Source organism: Prionailurus bengalensis, chromosome X (genome assembly GCF_016509475.1).
Source record: "Prionailurus bengalensis isolate Pbe53 chromosome X, Fcat_Pben_1.1_paternal_pri, whole genome shotgun sequence".
In the NCBI taxonomy this organism is placed as follows: Eukaryota; Metazoa; Chordata; class Mammalia; order Carnivora; family Felidae; genus Prionailurus; species Prionailurus bengalensis.
Window position 1 is genome coordinate 27,258,916 of NC_057361.1, and position 21,167 is coordinate 27,280,082.

Consider the following 21,167-nt stretch of genomic DNA (forward strand, 5'->3'; position numbering starts at 1 on the left):
TGGAACCCACCCCCCACCCCCCGCTAAAAAAAAAAGGATAGAGTAGGGAAATGTTAAGGTGTAGAGGTGTGTGAATTTGGTGACTGAATAGATGCCAGTGATAGGAGAGAGGAAGAAGCAAGGAAGACTTCTAGCTTCTAGGTTGGGTAGATGAGTGAATTCTGGGTGCAATTAGACTGCATTCGAGGAAATAAAGCCTCCTGCATTTCTCAGCATACCTATAAAGAGCTCTGGCTCCGAGAACCTTCCCATGGGAACTGATCTGCAGTCATTCGTGTAGTCAATTTCTCTCATCCAAGAGGATCAAACTGTTAGAGCCCAGAGGAAGTTCCCAGGTTGAGTTCCAAGTTGTCAGCAAGACTGGGGTGGCTCTCTCTTTAGGTCTTTACAGGTTGGGAAAAAAGCTCAGACCTCGGTGACATTTCCAGTTTGTAAAATCCAAGCTACATAGGGCTATCTGGCTTTTAGAAAGGTTAGAGTTAGGACTCAGGCCCTTTATGTTTCCAAGGAGACCCTATCGGGAGGAGAAGGGGATCCTTTCTGAAGGAGGAGGCTTCCTTCCCCTTTATAATAGAAAAATCCTTTCTCCTTGTCTCTGGCCTAGGGAATATGGAGCCAGTCATGTGGGAAAATTTTCCATTGGCTCTCACCACTGGCTCTTACTTTACCAGGAGTAAGACTTGGGGTAAAGGCCGTGAGAAGGGGTGAGAGAGTGATGATATTCCCTGTTAGGTAATTCAAAGAAATCAGTCTCTGATCCAGGATACTTCATATGCACATTCGGGATAAAATTAATAAAGATGAATATTAAAAACTCAACACGAGTATGAGGGGGGAATCTGTCTTGTGATACGCTCAGCTTGGAGAGGTACCGTTCCTTCCAGAAGGACAGAAATATCAAAGTCTGATGTTCAGGGAGAAGAAAAAGGAGATTTAGGAGTCATTTTCTCAGTTAACATCCATTGAGTGCCTATGATTATGCATAGAGATGAGGATTAAAATGACATAGTACACGAGATTGCTCAGGCAGTAGAGTATATTCTAGAGAATATACCAAATGTACGGGCAGACAGGGGAAATAGATCCCACGAGAGGCCAAAAAGGAGTGGGACGAATAGGTGGAAAGCGGGGGGAAATGAGAAGTGTAGAACTATTGAAGAGAGAGGAAGAAAGTGACGGAGAGCGTCTAATCACGGCCCTCAGATGTAAAGCCAGAGCAGCACTGAGACGTGTTCGTAGGACTCGGTGAGAGCAATTTCAGCGGAGGGCAGTAGCCTCAGAAGTCGGCTTAGTTGAGGAGTGAGTGGGAGAAGAAGGGGTAATGAGAGGTGAGAAAAATTAGATGAGAACTGTGCAGTATACATTTTTTTCCGAGAAAGAGGAAAGGAAGATAGGAAGAGGACAGGTCAGATTACAATGTAAGAGGATGGTCCGTTCCTTTTTAGAACGGGAATGGTTTGAACACAGGGTGAAAGATGGAAGCTACCAGTAGGGTCATCGACCGTCCTGGTTTGTGTGGAACTGAGGAGTACTTCATGAAGTGGGGCTTTGAATGCTAAAACCAGGACGGTCGCCTGCAACCCGGGCCAGTTGGTGACCAGGGCAGAGAGGAATATATTAAAGCCATAGACAAGGGAAGGTGGAGACAATTATTGGAGTGAGGTCTGTCAAAGAAGGACACGGATCTTAAAGGTCCCATCAAATTGACAAAGTCCAAGACCCTGATGATGCAATTCCATTGTCACAACTGAACATTCATTGTGAGAGACCACTTGTTTGCCCCTCGAGTTGTTGCCAAGGACATAGCAACATCACAGCTGCACAGTTCATTGCTTAAATATGAGTCACTGAGGATTAAACTGAGTCTAAAGAAAAGACAAAGGAAGTTCTGTCATTACAAAGACATAAACAGCATTATTTTCACATCGATGTCTGAAATTAAGAAAAGAAAGTGGATGGAAGAGAAGGTTATGTGTTATATCGTTAGAAGTGGGGAAGATTTCGACCAAATATAAGAGAGGTTAAAAACCCCAGAAAAAAGGAAGAAATAGTTGGTTCGAGAAAATCAGAAGACAAAGAAAATGGTAATATTTCTCACTATGCGGAAAAAACCACAAATAGGAATATGTCATTGGAAGCATGGTGATAATGGAAGGTCTGGTTCCATTTGTTCATTGAAAAGATTTTGAGCACCTGTACGTATGAGACACTCTTCTAGGCAGTAAGTATCAGCGGCCCTCATAGCGTGGAGTTTAAAAGAGATAGGCTTATGTAGCCAATGCAAAAACAAAGACAACAATGACAGAAACTCGGGAAGAGCCTGCATTACAATAATGGCAAATCAATTTTTCAACATCTAATCGACTTACCATAAACTGCAGAAGAGTTCACTGCATTTTAAGAGGAAGGAAGATGGAAACATTTTAAAACAAAAACAAGAACATTCCATGTCAGGGGACTTAACTCTTTGATAACCGCCTTGCCTGTCAAAGGTATTTGACAGGCTATTTGACGCTATTTGAGCGACGTTTGGGGAAATATACACTCCTATGCTATACTGATTTTGTCTCATAGGTTATGTTTAATGTTTTAAATCAGACAAGGAGGTTCCTTCATGTGCCAATGTGAGAAAGATATCAGATATAGAGCCCTTCCTCCCGACACATACAGAATAACCTTTACATTAGTTAGATGTTAATATTCAGATGTTAAGGTATCTACTTCCGGAATCCTTTGAACAGATCAAATTATTTTCTTTAAAACTCATCCTCTTCCCCACAGCCTCCTTTTTACCTTTCCAAGGATAGCCAGGCCCAAGGGCCTAAAACAGTGATATGGAAGGAACCAGAAGCAACTACTAAGACCTAGAACACCTCTGAGAAAAGAAAGTAGCATTCCGTCTTACAAATGAAGAAAAATAGGCATATTAAATTGACCTTTTTCCTTCAGCTCCTAAGTTTCACGGAATAATTTATATGAAGCATGCACTACACAAGCGTACTAGTGGGACATGCCAAGGTAAATCCATTTATTTTAAGGGGAGATGATCTGATAGTTAACATTTATGTATGACTTTTAATGTTTATTTATTTAAGCAGTCTCTACACCCACTGTGGGGCTGAAACTCACAACCCCAAGATCAAGGGCCACGTGCTTTACCCACTGAGCCAGCCAGGTGCCCCTGATGGATAGTATTTATGTATCACAAATACTGACCAACTGGGTGACTGACTGTAGGCTGACTAATTAGCTAATTAAAAATATTTATTTTGAATCCATATGTATAGGAGAGGGAAGCTGTAGGAACATGATCTTTGTCCTGAAGGAGTCAACAGTTTGGCTGAATAGATATGTTTGTGGTGATACTTTCATACTCTGAATGTTTTACCAATGCGGAGTAAAGTACAGATAAGTTGGGATTTGCCTAAGGCCATCAGCTCGTTAGTCACTTAGAATCCAAATCCTGGGGGCGCCTGGGTGGCACAGTCGGTTAGGCGTCCGACTTCAGCCAGGTCACGATCTCGCGGTCCGTGAGTTCGAGCCCCGCGTCGGGCTCTGGGCTGATGGCTCAGAGCCCGGAGCCTGTTTCCGATTCTGTGTCTCCCTCTCTCTCTGCCCCTCCCCCGTTCATGCTCTGTCTCTCTCTGTCCCAAAAATAAATAAACGTTGAAAAAAAAAAAATTTAAGAATCCAAATCCTGAAATTCTTAAGCCAGGCTGAAGGTGAGCGACGGCAAAAAATAAAAGATCTCTGAATTACAATAATTTGGAAGCCGCATAAGCGCAAAATCCTAATGGCCATGAAGCAAGTCAGAAATTAAAAAAAAAAAAAAAAACACCTGAAAGTAATAGAGAAGAACCGAGTCATTGATTATTTGATTTTTCTTTCCCCGGCCTCTCGTCCTTACGGGGGGAAAAAAACCAAATAGGGTGAATCTGACCTCAAATACCTATTAATACCATACAGAGAAGTAGCTTAGAACCACGTGTAGAGAGGATGAAGAGCGTGAGACACTGACGTGCTTGAGGGACCTCAGGGAAGAGAGGGGCGGGATGACAGCTCTGGGCACAGGGAGTGACATTTTTGCGAGAAAAGCGATAATGCTTTCACCTAGACATGGTGGTCCTATCGCTATGGATGTGAGTAAAAACCCCCGCCTGTCCAAACACAGATCTCTTTCAACCGTGTGCAGTTTCCATGGAGCTGAATTTTATCTAAATTCCCACTGAGGTGGCAAGTCTATATTTGTGTTACTCCGACTGAAATCTCATGGAATGACTGTACGTTTTCACACTTGTCAGCAGAACCTGACAGAATCACCCTGCCAGGCGGACGGAGGTGGTGGTGAAAAGGATGTTCAAGTCTGGGATGGGCCGAAGCTGGGCTGGGTGATCTAGAACCAGGCCTAAGATCTCCCTGAGCCCTTGCGTCCTCGTTTGTAAAAATGCGGGGGGTTTACTAAACACCTTACCTAAGTTCTCGCATCCAGTTGGAATGTTCCATAAGCAACGTGTTTAGGTTGTTTAGGCCATTGATTGGCCATAAGCCTGTTACATGGTGGCAATTTGAGACGATCTCTTCTAGACAGCATTCCTAATGATAAAAATTATAGCCATAGCTTGGCATATAGTGGATAATAAATTTTGTTGACCACAGAACACCCAGTTCGAAAACCAGAGTGTGTTATGTGGAGGCCAGTTTGATTTAGATGCAGAACATGCTTGACGGTGAAAGCCTGGGCTCATGACTTATTAGAGAAAAAATTAAATGCTGTCGATTGGGAAAAATTGAGAGCTCTTATTCTGGGCCTTTCCTTATGTGCCAGCTCCAAGGCTGAATGGAATCGTTGAGCTGCCGAGTGGATTTTCCTCAAGAGGAGGCCCTATTTGCTCTGCCTTCTTAATCCTAGAGATTCCCGCCCTGAAGGAGATGTTCATGCCCCACATTAGAAGGAGATGTTCATGCTCACACATTCAGAAGTTAGAACTGCTTGGTTGGGGCTTTTCGTCCAGTCTGAAGCATTAGGTAAGGGATGAGCGAACACTAGACAGACCCTAAAATTTGGAGTGATCTAATGGTGCCACACAGACAACAAGTGGTTCCTGAACGGGCACAGGACAAGGACATTAACACAGCCATATCTACAAATTGATCAGTGTTTTAGTTTTGTCACCCTATATGATCAGGCTGGTTTCCACATTGTTTCTGCTTTTTCTATATGGCTCCCATACTGTTTTGACTTCTGAAAAGAAAGTTGAATACATTCTGTCACCACAGTGACACTCCTCACGTAGACAGCCACCATGTTTACTGAGTCTCAAACACCTCACCAGTGTTTTATTTACTGAATGCTGACTTAGGGAGCATCAAAGCCCAATGAACTTGAATCCAAGATCTTGGGAAGGGGCAAGATCCAGAAATGTGGTTAACTGGAGTGGCAGGAATTTTGCCTCTAAGAATCTAAGGCAAATTCATGGGGATTCATGGAAGGCAGAAATCGGAAAGAAGCAGGAAGAGAAGAACAACAAGAAAACAAAAAGACAGAGGAGTCCCTTCATTTTCATCGGAAATGGCTGGTATTAGAGAAGTTCTACAAATGGAGTGTATGGAATAGAAAGGAAAGTTCCAATCATCCCGATATTTTAAAATTGCACTAAAAATGCTCAATACGAGATATAGCTCCTTAAGAAAGTTTTAAGTTAGTTCAACCCGCTACCCACAGTAGTGTTCACTCTAGGCACTAGGTCGTACAGCAGGTCCCTAGAACGTATTCCTTCTGCACAACTGAAACTTCCCATTTCATCCTCTCCCCAGCTTTCCACAACCTCCTTTCCAATTTCTACTTCTAAGAGTTTGACTACATAATCATCTTTAAGTAAGATGGAAAAAAGGTCCATTTTTGTTATCACTCCATTCCTGAATGAAAGCGAAGATAATGGATCACGGTATCAGCTACATCTCGGCTGTTGTTTCTGAGAGTCAACAACAAGAACAACCGTCTTTCGTAAGCGAGACTGAATCAGTTTCAAGCAGAGTCGAAAAATAAATGGACACACGTCAAGCCTGAAATGATTACAAAAAAAAAATCTAATTGTATTCAATGAGAAAACATTTTGGAGTGTTTAGGGGGGGACATGTGCTTAATCAACACCTTGTTGAGATTTATTTCTTTGGAAGCCTCTTAAAGTAAAAGTTGTGCTCTCTGAGATCAAGGGCATGGGCTAGAATAGAGTCCAGCCTGCTTGCAGATCTGTGATACTATGGAGGAATAGTTTAGTGCCCACGCAGCATCTGGAACAGCTGTTTGACTCTAAATCCTAGGCCTGGGCTGCTTCCAACAACCACTGGGGAAGTCACTTCCTATTGACGATAATGTTGTTAAGTTCTGAGCTGACCTTGAGAAATCACTGGTGAAAGCTCAAACTATTCCCATGGTCATTTAGAGAATTAGGTCTTAGGTTATTGAACCTAAACGCTAAGTTTTGGAAATTCCTTCTGTAGCAATAGTACAGATGAATTGACTATCAGGAGACCCCGTGACAAATTAACTTATATCCATTCCCAGGAGGCTCCGCCAGAATCTGAGATTGTCAAGTGTAAGTGGTGAATAATTTCTGAATCGTACCATTTGTCTCTATCGATATAATCTAAATATGGAAGACTTGTTTGGCTCCACATACACGGCCTCATCCGTGATCGTTTCAAAGTCTTTCCCACCTCCATAAATGGTCTCATCATTTCTCCACTTGTTCAAATCAGACACTTCAGAGACATCCTCGACTCTTCACTTCCTCTCACATTCCACATCCCATGTCTCTGAAGTTTTGTCAGCTCTACCCTCAAAATGTATCTTGGGTCAAATAATTTGTCATCATGTCTATCCTTTCCACTCTCGGCCAAGTCATTATTATCTCCTGCCCAGATGACTTCACCGCCCTCCTAACTTTCTCCCTGCTTTCACTTTTGCTCCTCCCACTGTCCATTCTCCACAGAGCAGCCAGAGTCAACTTCTGGACACCCAAAGCCAGTTCACGTCATCCCTGCTTATGGTCCCCCAGTGGTGTCTCCTTATGCACAAAATAAAATCTACTCCAAATGGTGGCCGGCAACATGAATGCTCATCTGGCCTTTGACACTCTCTACAACCTACCATTAGCCCATCCGGTTATTCCTTGAGCGCACAAAACCTGTTCTTACATCTAGGCTTCTGCATTCACGGCTTCTTCTGCCTAAAATATTCTCCACTCAAGGTCTTTGCTTGGCTCACTCAGACCTTTGGAGGAAAAGCACCTCTGCAGGTGGGCCACTACCTCTCATTCTTTCTCTGGTCCTGTTTTGTTTACTTTTCTTGCTAGCACTGATTTGATAGGAGCCTACACGTTAATTTATTGGTTTACTACATGTTGTGCTCAGTAAAATCTGAAGGTCCGTGGGGGCAGAGTCTCGTTTTGTTCACTCCTTTATCCTCAGCCCTGGCACAGGGTGGGCCCTCAATAAATAACGACCGAGAGAATCAATAAATCCTGGGAGTCTGAGTTATGGCACAGTTTTCCCTAAAATGCCTTTTTTGGGAAAAGGAAGGACACAGAAAAAGACCAGGGGTTCATTTGAAAGTAAATGAATGTGTCAAAGCGCTCTATAAAGGCAACATCCTACACGAATATCATTTGAAGGGTGTTTTTTCCAGATGTCAGAATATTTTGACATGGTTCGAAAGAGGACTTTGGTAGGGAAGTCAATTTGTAAATTATTCATATTTTATTTTGTTAGGATCATTAAAGAAAAGTGGCAAATCCTAGATGGCTCCGTTCTCAAGTTTTGATGATGTAGCTAGTTTTCAGAAGACTCCCTCAAATGCCTAGAAATGTCGTTCTAAAAATAATTTTAAAATCTTTTCTATTCAGCATTCCTAAATAGGACTGCATAAAATATCAAACTTACACAAAAGTAGCTTACTCCATTAGGGATACAGAATAGATCCAAAAGATGTCTATTTCCAAAGTAATATCCAGATTTCTAATTGTTTTCTTGATTTAGCTGAATGTCTTGTTGTGAAGAAATTTGGAATTTTGACTTAAATTGTGAACTTTATTAGTAAAAGGTTACTTGTGAAATGTTTTATTATCTTAACATCCGTAGGCCCTGCAGCCACGTTCTCCTTATCCCCACCTGATATCGTCGAATTATATTTCCTGGTCTTTTTCTTTATAAGCCTTGCTATGAGTTTATCGCTTTTATTGGCCTGTTTAAAGAATAAGCTTTTGGCCTTGTTGCGTAAAAAAAAAACAAAAACCAAACCAAACCAAAAAAAGATGTCTAGTTGTCTGTTTCTTCCAACACAGAGAGGCAGACAGTGGGGAGTAGAAATAACTAACAGTGAATTTGCAGGCGAACCAAACTTGTTCAGAAACTCTAAGAGGCCAGGTCATTGAATGTTGGAGTGAATTACCCTATCACAACCTTTTTTTGTTGTTTTTCAGAGGTGCTAGGGAACAATGCGTTTTGTTCTTTTTTTGACACAGAGCTGACTTGAATCTTAACGTTCACAAATGGCACCCGAAGACATAATCTATTTCTGTGGAAAGAAAACACAGCGAACTCATCAAGCTAACACAGCTACTAAAATGTACCCAAAGGAAGCAGGCTAGCATTGATGACAGAACTAGCTTAAATAAATGTATAATCAACAACGTGATTCCAGGATAATTTTATCGAATTTCTAAACCTCTCCCTCACTTTGTGGTGACTTCTGAGGAAATCGAACATGCATAATATATGACCTGACAAATGAACAAGTAAACTACTTTATTCCAGCCTTTTCATTTGTCAACAGCATCCACACAATAATGGCTTTCTGTCCACTGTTTTAATAATGTATGTATTGATTCCCTCCATCTAAATCTTAACCAGAAAATGTTAGAAAGCTTTGAAGGTGTCCTTAACGGTCTCAAGGGAAGGAATTATAGAGATTTTTAAAGTGAAAGATGAAAGCCTAATGACAAACAATTTCATTACTACAGATGCAAACAAAAAGTCATTATGTACAGTGTTCTTAAAATCAAGACCTACTCTCCGTTTGGATTTGGGGTAGGAGGAAGGGAGTTGAAGAAGCCACTGGTTTATCGCCGTTCTCCTTAGAAATTTCCCACTACGATGGGCTCCTTTAAAACTCTCTCTACGTTAATCACAGAAGTAGACAAGTAATAAATATCACTTGAGTGACCGCTCAAGTAAAACAAAGGAAGTCAGTTTTAAAAATGTATCTGGACCAGAATAATACACACTAATTGAAAACGAGTCAGTCCAGCGAGGCAAGTAATGAGGGGCCGTAAAAGCCTGGATAATGTATTCAAAAGATATAAAAATCGGTCAGTTTGTATTTGCGAAGGCATATTTGAGCTTTAATTATTTATAACATATGGAGCATTATTTTATTAATCAGGTTCGAGAGCCATTCCAGCTACAGTTTGTTATGCCGCCCGGCTGGTTTGGGGAACACAGATCCACTCCCGTGAGGGTGAAAATTGTTTTGGGGGGTAAGACTGCAGTCCCTAACTACCTGTGTGGAATGTCTTGGAATTTTCCCTATAAGAAAAACATGAACTCTCCATCACAGTGATTGAGAATGACTGCAGGTTTTTGCCTTAAGAGTACAAGACATACGATGCTGTGCTATCAGATTTTATCATTCATCTGCCACGATACACAAAGAAAATGTAAATTGCCTCTTCCGTAAACATCCTGATTTATATAAAAGAAAAAGCGAAAAATATTTTCCTATAGTTTCGACTTCTGACATCGTAATGGGATTTGTATTCCCGTAAGAAGCGACAACCCGAGGCATTAATAATTTACAATAGATGGTAAGCAGGGGATTTGAAAAAAAGTGACACACCAAATATGCGGGGAACAAGTTTATGATGGCAAGTGACCCATCTTGATACTAAACAGTCTATATCAACAGTATTTGAATCAAGAAACCCATAAAGAGCAAGACGATTTATAATCCCGGAAATGTGGCAAAGTAAAACAAGTCTACAAATACAAAATCCGTCAAAGACTAGATCTTGACAGTTTTGTACTGATTACATTTCCTTTCTCTCTTGCTAAGTAAGTTCAGGAGATCTGATAAAGAGACACAGGTTCAAGGATTTTCCTTTTTTCTTTTTGCCAACAGGCACCAGGAGCATTACTAACTAGACAGGCATTCCATTGCTACTATAAAAGGGCTACTGCATAAATGTGACAAAACTCTGAGTAAACAGGGTGCTAAATGGTTCTCTCATCAACACTTAGGAGTGATGATGTTCTTTGAGGGAGGAGAGTGTTTTGTGACAAGAATGTTTCTTAAGGATACAAAGAGAAGCTCGTGAAAACATTGGGCCAGACCACAAGTAAAAACAGTGGGCATCAAAGTAGCTCTACACAGTACAAATGGATGCTGAATTGGGAATAAACAGAAAAATCCTGCAGTTAGGAGGGAACATCACTCGTCATTCTTCTTTCCCTGCCCTTGGTCTCAGTAAACTAAAGAGGAATGAATAAGGTTAAGATTAGATCACTGATTGGTTTGTTTCCCTTCCTCCTTCCCTTCTTCCCTTTCTTCCTCAATTCCTTTGTTTCTTTACCTATTTTGTGTCTACTCTGTACTAGGCACTTTATAAAGTGCTGGGTATAAAAATGACACCCCTCTCCCCAAAAGAAGGCTTCTTGGAGCACATGGTTTAGTGACAGTGATTGACATTAATCAAAAAATTACACATATACGTGATGACAAAGAATGTTAAGTTGCAGAGGGAAAAGTAGACTGTGTATGAGAGCATGTAGAAGAAGATCTGGTCAAATGTGGGCAACATGGAAAAGCTTGCTCGATGTCTGAGCCAAGATGTAAAGGATTATCAGATGTTAACCGGGAAATTATGAAGGCGTGGGGGTAGGTAGGAGGGGCTTCAGGCAGAGGATCAACATGTTCAAAGCACCACCTGAGAGTAACATGGAGTACTGTAGAAACCAAAAGAACATGGTGTATGGCTAGGGTCCAGAGGGCAAGAGAAAGAGCAGTAAGAAAAGAGAAGGTTGGGGCCTTGTTGAGGATTTTGGTCCTTCCCCAGTGGCACTGAGAAGCCATTAAAGAGTGTTAAGATGAGGACTGACATAATTCAGTGTATGTTTTTACATAAATCGCTCTGGCTGAAATGTAAAGACTGCATTGTAGGGTGGCCAGAGTAGACGCAGAAACATTAGGAGATATGGTCTTCTGTAACTATGGTGATGACTGCAGTAGACAGAGCCAAGAAATACTTTGGAGGTAAACTGACTCAGTGATGTACTGGGCTGGTCAATGGAACACTTGGTTTGTCATCCTGAAAAGGTGACTATAGTGGTCTTCTCTGTCGTTGTTTGGACAGGAGAAAGTATTTAGTTAGATTCTCCAAGTTTGGGGGGTTTTGCAGATGGCACCCACAAAAAGATAATAAAGCACAGGATCTTACCATCTTGGGGAAGAGTTAGTAAAATGTCTTATGATTGAACCTAAGTTAGATTCGGAGGGAGGTGAAGAGAGAGGAGTAGTGGAACGCACGTATAGAACACAGAGTTACCAACGGGCTGGAAGTCCTGAGAAGTTAAAGAAAGGTGACAGATGGGTATCTGAACAAGCACACCAGCCAAGTGGGGATTAATTCACTTCCGTCTGGTGCACGTTACCCATAACTCTAGCATCGCTGTCTCCCCAAAGCGTGTTACTGGTCATGAGATTCCGGCGTAAGAGGGCTGAGCATGAGTACTAACATTTCACCACTGTTAGCAAGTCATTAAAGCCAATAACCTGGGACACTGAGGAAGTATTTATAATAAGATGCTGGCTAGTAGGCACTGTGGAAACTTGGATCACATTCTTCATCTCATAGCTGAAGAACAAAGGAACAATCTCAATCTAACTTACAGAGGAAGGTGACTAGAGTCTGTCCTGACTGCTAGTGCACTTGTCCGATGATTCAACTTTGGTTTCTAGAAGTAGACTGGAATTACACCTTTGGTAGAAATTCTGTCTCATTTCTTTATATCATATAAATGCATTCGATTTAAAATGCCCTTCTGTCTCAATGAACGCTCTTCTACACACACACCAGAGTGTTTGGACTATTTATTCAAAGGCAGAACATTTTGAAAAACGTCGCTATTATATCTCACTCTACCACAAAGCTAATTTAGTGTTCTGGATCTTAGGAAGGGGAATTGCTAAAGGAGAAACTGTCAGTTTCCTTGGCAATTGTTTTTGGCAAAGACTCCTGGATCTCCCCTCATGTCTTCTTCCCTTTGAGCAATCGTCTATATCCTCTTCTCTGGAATAATAGAAATCCTTGACTTTTCTTGAAGATGCTACCTTTGGCTATGTCTCCACAGAGATCTTTCTTTAAGTGTTGAACATACAGAAGTGACACCATTTAATCAAGCTTTGGTTGTCGGGTAGTCATTTACTTGGTTTGCTATTCATTTCTGTTCTTGTGCCTTTTATTCTCCCTTCAAAAACACTTCTCAGCATCCAGTGTATGCCAGACACTTTGCTAGCTACTAGGGTCTTGGAGGTGAGCAAGACCAAATCTCTGACTTCCCCACTCAGTGCCTAATAGAGAAAACAGAAATACGACAAAGAGCAAAAGAAAACAAAAACAGTGAGAAACAATCAATCACTGTTGGAGGATGCTAGTGAATGAATAACTTGCTATTCTGAAGGCTGGTAAAGTATCCTGCTTCTCGTATATGAACTGCATACTGCGTGCCCAAAGAGTAGATGAATGAACCCCCCCCCCCCGTAGGAGTATTCTGGCTAATAAATGAAGAGGAAATGATAGAAATAGGTAATTATCACATTCCAACCCCAGCCATTGGTCATGGACAGCTGCCCAAATCACACACACAAAAGAGAAAACAAGACCTTACATACCTCCTGATGATGGAGGAGTACACTACCATCTCTGAAGCAGTCTTCCCAAAAGTGTCAAGCCTGAATAGGATCAAGCCTATTGAACTGCAGTGTTCAATATGGTGGCCACTAGGCGATCAAGCCCATTGAACTGTACTTACCGTTCAATACGGTAGCCACTGGGCACAACCGGCTACTGTGTGCTCGAAAGGTAGCTAGTGTGAATCGAGTTGTGCTGCAACTGTACATTTTTATGTTGTCTGTTGACATAGCCGTATTTATTGTTGTGTAGTTATGCAAGGTGCAACCGTTAGAGCGAACTGGGTGAAGCCTAGAGGGAAACTGTACTATTTTTGTAACTCACTGGCAATCTATAGTTATTTCAAAAATAAAAGTTTTAAAAAATGTGTTTCAGAGACAAATTGGCCACAGGCAATGTGTGAAGCTTATTTTAATTCTTATTGAAACAAAAAACATGTTAAAACATTTGAGACACATATATGTTAAGAGTGGAAATTTGAATAATGCCCGATAGTCATTAGAATAAAATTTAAAACGCATTATAGTAGCAATGTGGTCACATTTAAAGAGTGGAAACTCATCTTTTGAGATACTTTCTCAGTTGTTTATGAGTTAAACGATCCACGCTTGATATGTATCTCAAAATAATAGAGAACCGGTAGAGGTCTAGAAGAAGTAAGATGGGGCATGAGCTGATAACTGTTTGAAGTCTTGATGGATTCGTGGCTGTTCACTAGAGGATTCTGCCTCCTTTGTATATGTTTAATATTTTCCCTAACACAATGTTTTTAAAAATCGCGAACAGAGATGGGCAATTTCTTAAAGGATATTGTTAATGCGGGCGCTTTTGACATTTAAAATAATAATGGCTTGGATTATTTATAATTGACTCCTGGATCGGCAGAGTGAAAACAATTTCTAGTCAGCTCAGTTTCAACCCAAACTCATTTTTTTTTTTTTTCGATTTTTTTTTCAACGTTTATTTATTTTTGGGACAGAGAGAGACAGAGCATGAACGGGGGAGGGGCAGAGAGAGAGGGAGACACAGACTCGGAAACAGGCTCCAGGCTCCGAGCCATCAGCCCAGAGCCCGACGCGGGGCTCGAACTCACGGACCGCGAGATCGTGACCTGGCTGAAGTCGGACGCTTAACCGACTGCGCCACCCAGGCGCCCCAACCCAAACTCATTTTAAGAGAGTCCCTGAATGCTCACTCTGTGCAAGGCACTAGTCTTAAAAATGTCCTACCCTGTGTACATCGTTCTGCTTCTGAACTGCTGGAAAATCGCCTCCCATCGGCGCCTGCCGGCTTAACTCGTCATCTTTCAGCTGTAGCCACACCAGAAGCTCCTGAAGAGAGAGGTGCAGACGCTTCCACTGGTCAGAACTGGCTTCCAAATGAGACCTGAAGAACAGCAGGAACAAAGGAGGTCAAAACATCTAGAAGGGTAACGAACGATTTCAATAATCCCATTAAAGGCACAGTGGTTTGGTTAGCTCCATAGTACATAATATACCCACTGTGAGCCATACAGCAGTCCTCAATAAAAATCTAGCTCTGTGCTTTTGCGAGCCATAATGGGGGCATTTTGAGGGCAATTTTGAGGGAAGACAGGGTTTAGCTGTACATTTATTGCCACATGCAGAATGCTGAGACTTTCGGCATGAAATATACACCGGAATGGATTGCTTTTCCACAGCGTTGCAGTCAATGATTCTTAATGTTTCTGGTAGAAAAAATTTTGCTCCCAGTGACTAATATAAACCACTCGGTTTTCAAGTGACTCATGCTCGTACTGGAGTTCTTTCGGCTTTGAGAAATGGAAAGGTCTCTCCCCACATTTTGACTTTTCCATTTCTACACCCTAGGCAGCCTCTTCCATTGACTCCTTCCATCTGGCATCTGTTCCTTTCTGCTCCTCTTCCCATATGCTTCTCCTTTTCCTCCACCCTTCTTTATTCGCGTGCACCTGGGATTTGTTTTCACCAAGTCTCAACATTTTCCGCTTTGTTTCCTTTGTGTAAAATGTACCGAGACAACTCACGTGGAAAAGTAAAATCAGACATTTGCCTGAAAGCCTGCCCTGAACATGAATAATTTAGGCAGGAGAATGAGTGCTTTACCATCAACTGTATTTAGAACATGTTAAGCCATAGAAGCCACTTAAGAATATACAAATGAACGATCTGTGCTATAAAACCCACATTTCACTTGAGGATGAGAAGCTAAATTAACCAAATAAATCATCATCCAGAAAACAAAGAAGAAGCGAGGAATGTTAACAGAGCTCTATCCTCAGGTAAATCAAGAATTAGGCTGCATTACTCATATATTATCAGCAATTACTAATTAATTCATAAAAATTAATGCTGTCTATAACACAAGCATAATATAGTCTCCAACGCTGCAAAGATTGAAGTGTAAAGCAACCAGGTAGAAAAACATTTCCCTTTGCTGTTTGATAACTTAGCCTGACATTTCAAATACAATTCTCCTGCTGGTCTTAGTCAAACAGAATCACCAAATAGTGGCTATGTACTGAAATTAAATTGTTCCAAACTTGCCGAGGGATCATTTTCTTTAGGAAGGACGATACTTACAAGTCTTTAAAATGTGCAGATACAGTGACCCACAAGCTTAAATGCAAAAATCGCGTACTAGGGAAGTAACTGGAAAATCATGCAAAGATATAGGTAGAAAAGTGTTATTTGCAGCATCACTTAGGATTGACACAAGGTAGGAACAACTTAAATATCCCATACTAGGGAAGAGATTACATATATAACGGTTAAGTCTTACAATGCAATGTCCACAGCCTATGCATCCTATGCACTGTCCAATGCGATGACATCAGCATATATTAAGGGATATGGAAAAGATCACCCCGTCAGTTGCTGAGGGAGAAAGTAGGTTACAAAAATGTCTACAATCGATTTTTCTAAAACGTTTGTGTATGTTTATCTATTTTTGTACACACACTTGACTCCGGCATGAAAAAATTCTGGAATGCCAACCCGTTTATCTCTCCGAGGTAGATTTAGAGGTGGTTTATTCCCTCAGCTTTCTACTTCTCCAAATGGTCAGAACCGTCTTTCCATTATGAGCAACGTAAACATTGTGTCTGGAAAAACAGGAAGGCCTTTCCATCAGAGAAATTAAGTGGTTCAAGACTCTAAGGGCATTATTATCTAATAAACAAATCACCAAATACCATAAATGCCATGAATTAAATGTAATAGTGCAGACTGCATATAGGGGTAGAGGTAAGTCCTTTTCCGTTTCTCTTCCCCTTCCCTTTCAATGATTCCTTTTCCATGAGAAGCCCAAGCGAGAATTCCCTATGCAAGATTTTCGCTGTTTAATGGCACCCGATGACCACTGCTTACAGGGACGCCCTGGGGTGTCCGGAATTTGCAGCCTGGTCCCCTTGAAGGGGGAGCGAGGCGGTCAAGCAGGACGTGTGGGGAGTTAGGTGGAGGGAGGTCCAGTCCAGACGTGGAAGCGCGGCATGGAAAAGAAGAGGCTCTGATGAAATAAAGCAGTACTGAGTGTCGCTAGGTCCCAATAAGGCCTTGGGAGTAGGAAGAGGGGAAGGTGAGGAAGAATGTAGAGAGGCCTAATGCCTGCTCCCTCTGTCTGGTAGAGGAAATAAAATATCCCCCTGGTGGAGAGGTCTGGAGGAGGATAAAGTCGCTGAAGAGCCAAGCCAAGGCACCGCCACAGGCCCCCAGGGGCTGCTTCATTTACATAAGGCGGGGCTACAACCAGGGTCTAGGTACAATGGTGCTGACTAATCATTAACAGGTCAATGAAACCCTTTGTGTCCCCAGGGGAAAAAATAGCTCTGGGACCCAGGGAATTTACTTCTAAAGGATCTAAGAGGAGCTTCAGGGCATGAGATGGGGAGATGGTTAAGAGCCCGGAAGCAGGACAGTCAAGGCAGTTAATGGAGGAGGGGAAAAAGGACCTGCGATGGGGGGAGAAAAGGCTGCCGTGTATCTAGAGTGCGGAGTTAGGTCTAACATTTGGGAACGTCTGATCACCTTCACTCCGTATCAAATGACTGTTTCTTTCCCTTGCTGGGGCTGGAGAGCGGTGAGACAAGTGTAACCAAAAGTTTCATAAAGGACAAGGGATGCTGGGTAAAGGAGGGAGAGGAGAAAAGCAGTCATATTATGGCTCCTGAATGAAAACCACGCTTACGAAGGTATCCAATTAAAGCCATGGTTCTCAAACTTCAGGGTGCATAAAACCACGTGAGTAGCTTGTTTCAGGTCTAGACTCCCAGGTTCCACCTCCAGACTTTCTGTGCTTTTAAAGAGAGCCTTCACAACTCAGCAGGTGAACTCCAGGGCCATTCTTTAAGAAAGAACTTTTCTTTTTTTAATGTTTTATTTATTTTTAAGACAGAGAGAGACAGAGCATGAGCGGGGGAGGGGCAGAGAGAGAGGGGAGAGACAGAATCTGAAGCAGGCTCCAGGCTCTGAGCTGTCGGCACAGAGCCCGACGTGGGGCTCGAACTCACGGACTGTGAGATCATGACCTGAGCCGAAGTCGGACGCTCAACCGACTGAGCCACCCGGGCACCCCATTTTAGAAAGAGTTTCTTAAAGTAGTTCCTGCATGTCCTAAACGTTACTTCTTGGTCTCCACGGGGCAAAGGTGGCATTTGTCAGTGACATGATTTTGAAGGCGATCTAAATGCAATGACACACCAAGAGCTCACAAAACATTTTCGGTGGCCATGCTAAGCTTGTGAAGGGTTTTCGAGACACATTTCTAGCGCAATCGCTGAAAGCAGCTGCCCTGTTTTGATTTTCGAGATTGCATACCAAATAGTTCTAAATGATTAACCTACGTTTGTATTGGGAATGTCTCTTCGGAAACTGTTTCTTTCTATTTGTAATGACTCTTTTTTCCCCCTTCCAGGTTTTATCCTAGGCTGTTAGGGCTGGAAGGAACCTGAGAAATTCTCGTCAAGCCTCTTGTTTTGCAAATGTGCAAACTGAGATGCAAAGGCTCAAAGACGGCAGCTGAAGCTTGTAGCTGGAGCTATTGTGTTTAGACACGGGAAGTAGAAATTGCAAACTCTCCTAATGTGAAGAAATCTTTAACCTTAGTGGTTTTCACCAAATGCTTGGATCCCCGAGCCAAAAGATTTCCTGCCAATTAGCAAATATACTCTATTTACCTCTACCTACTCAACAGAAAATAAAAGTGGAGGTTTGAAGGGGCATGCTTAAGCTTCAACCATTTTCTATTAATCTTTATTAGTGAAGACAAGAGCTTAGGGGCTACTAGCTTTTAACAAGGCGCATGTTGGTCTTTAATAAGCAGATAACTTCCACCATTTGGAAGGTTTGGGTAAAATGCAGAACCTTTAGGTGTGTTGGGATGTAATGCTCATCTTTAAGGAAGTCTTCAGTATCAGCGTACTAAGAATTATAGGGGCTGCTTAAGTGGTTGTGATTTCTCTAGATACAAATATTTCAAGTATGATTGCGTTGATGCCTAGTTGGAAATTCTTAACGAAACTTTACTCTGAAAGGCATGGATTCTTTTTAACGTTTATTTTTTTTTGAGAGAGAGACAGAGAGAGACAGAGACAGAGTGTGAGCGGGTGAGGGGCAGAGAGAGAGGGAGACACAGAATCCAAAACAGGCTCCGGGCTCCGAGCTGTCAGCACGGAGCCCGACACGGGGCTCGAACTCATGAACTGTGAGATCATGGCCCGAGCCGAAGTTGGACGCTTAACCGACTGAGCCACTCAGGTGCCCCTGAAAGGCATGTATTCTTAAAGAAAAATGTGTTACATTGGATTCATTTTTCACTTTGACTTTCTTTATTTAAAAAAAAACTATTTATTTTGAGAGAGAGAGAGACAGGGCGTGTGTGCACGAGTAGGGGGCGGGGTGCAGAGAGAGAGAGGAGAAGGAATTGCAAGCAGGCTCTGTCCTGTCAGTGCAGAGCCCGATGTGGGACTCAATCTCACGGACCATGAGATCATGACCTGAGCTGAAATGCAGACTCAGATGCTTAACTGACTGAGCCACCCGCGGGCTTTGACTTCCTTTATAAAACTAATGATGTACCCCCGTGTATGTTGGGCACCCTTGTGTAATCAGATAGCACTTAAGCATATAGAAAGAAAAGGTAAGAAGGCAGAAATAATAAGGAATCGTAGACATAAAACGGGAGCTGTGGAACTTTAAATGAAGAGAGAGAATTACACTCAAAGAGAAGTAAACTTTCTTGTTTCTTTTGGGTCCAGCTTGGCCATGAACTCCAACCTTCACACATAATTAACATTTCAAGAGTAAGAGAAAGAAGGTCAGGAATAGTCAATGTCCAAGTTGCATTTTTTCTCAAAAGTAGAAAGACTATGTTACCTTTGCTCTTTCTTTATTCTCCATTATAGACAAACCTCTGAACTCTTCTAACTTTTAGTGCCGATGACTCTCTAAGAGCTTTATTGCTGCTGTGGACTATAGAATGTTGGCATTCTCGCCTTTCAAATTAGCATTCAGAATTCCATAAGAGTGAGTATTCGTATCTAACATTTACAAGTTTTTCTCCCAGGTCAAAAAAAACTCGCAGAATGTAAATTTTGCTGAAATTACATTGATAACAAACGTGCTTCTCATAGTTAATCGTATATACAATAACCTTGACAATATAATCTGGTGACAGAATGAACTGAAATCTTCATATGTCGTTCTTAAGGAAAAAACAGTCACCTGACCACTTCCCAAATTATTAATATTTTCAAAATTAAAATGCAAGGTTGTGGATATAGAATATTCTAGAATGAGAAACACTTCTTTGACTAATCACAATTCAGGTGTTGGATACTGTCATCAATAACTGTGTGTGTGTGTGTGTGAGAGAGAGAGAGAGAGAGAGAAAGAGAGAGAAAACGTGCACATACATGTATGTATGCATGCAAGTAAAAATTGTTTATTTCATTTTTCTCCCACCTAAAACAGTTAGTATTTTCTTTCGTTCTATGGCACTCAACTATCTCTGAGTGTTTACTTCTCATACCTCTTGGATAAAATGCGACGTGATAATGCATATGGAACAGATGGCATATACTTTCCTTGAACTAATTTATGAGATGGTATTATACAATTTCAATTAAAGTATTCATTTGTCTCCAAGACATCTTATTTGCTTTCTCTTACACCATATCTTCGAACTTCATCAGTTCTATTTAAAATATAAGAAAACCAATGTAGAAAATGTCAATAATTTGCCTAGGTTCATCAAAAGTAACTGCAGAAATAAAAATAATAGATTTGTAGAATTGCTAGGGAAATTGAAGAGTCTATCCATGCCTCTGATCAAATTTTCTCATTTCAGTGAGGCAGAATATTGAAGTCGGAAGCAGTTCAGTGACAGGTTCGGGATTATATGCTAGGAAGTTAGTAACAGAGCTGGAAGAGAAGGTAGGTGGCCCAAATGGTGGTCTGGGACTCCTTTTATTCTACCTCACCAACTCATTTAGAGCTTGGATAGATTATCTAGACAGAAAGTCAATAAGGAAACAGTGGCTTTGAATGACACATTAGACCAGATGGATTTAACAGGTACATACAGAACATTCTACCCCCAAACAGCAGAATACACATTCTTTTTCAAGTGTACGTGAAAAGTCTCCAGGCTAGATCACGTGATAACCCACATAACAAGTTTTAATAAATTTTAGAAGACCAAAATCATATCAAACGTCTTTTCTGACCACAACAGGATGAAACTAGCCATCAGTCCCAAGGAAACAGTTGCAAGAAACACAAACACGTGGAGGCTACACAACATATTACACAACCAATAGGTCAATGAAAAAATCACAGAGGAAGCCAAATGAAAATGAGGACAAATGAAAATGAAAACACATTGGTTCAAAAGCTTTGGAACGCAGCAAAAGCGGTTCTAAGAGGGATGTTTATAGGGATCCAGGCCTACCTCAAGAAGCAAGAAGACTCTCAAATCAATTTGATCGGACACTGAAAGGAAGTAGTAAAAGAACAAACGAAGCTCAAAGTTACTAGAAGGTAGGAAATACTAACGATCAGGGCAGGGGTGAATGAAATAGACACTTGAAAACAAGAGAAAATCCCGACGAGCCTAAGAGCTGCTTTTGTCAAAGGACAAACAACATTGATCAACCTTTAGTCAGACTCCACACACAAAAAAGGAGGAGGACTCAGACAAAATCAG

At 41.5% G+C, this 21,167-nt stretch overlaps 1 protein-coding gene across 8 annotated transcripts in view; it reads right to left on the minus strand.

The window, feature by feature from the left end:
* DMD (dystrophin) overlaps window positions 1-21,167 on the minus strand; it is a 2,018,590-nt gene that overhangs the window by 339,979 nt on the left and 1,657,444 nt on the right. For all 8 annotated transcript variants that reach the window (XM_043570319.1, XM_043570321.1, XM_043570317.1 and 5 more), the window contains one exon: window positions 14,195-14,351. In XM_043570319.1, the coding sequence (XP_043426254.1) occupies window positions 14,195-14,351 (157 nt within the window). The remainder of the gene's footprint in view (window positions 1-14,194; window positions 14,352-21,167) is intronic.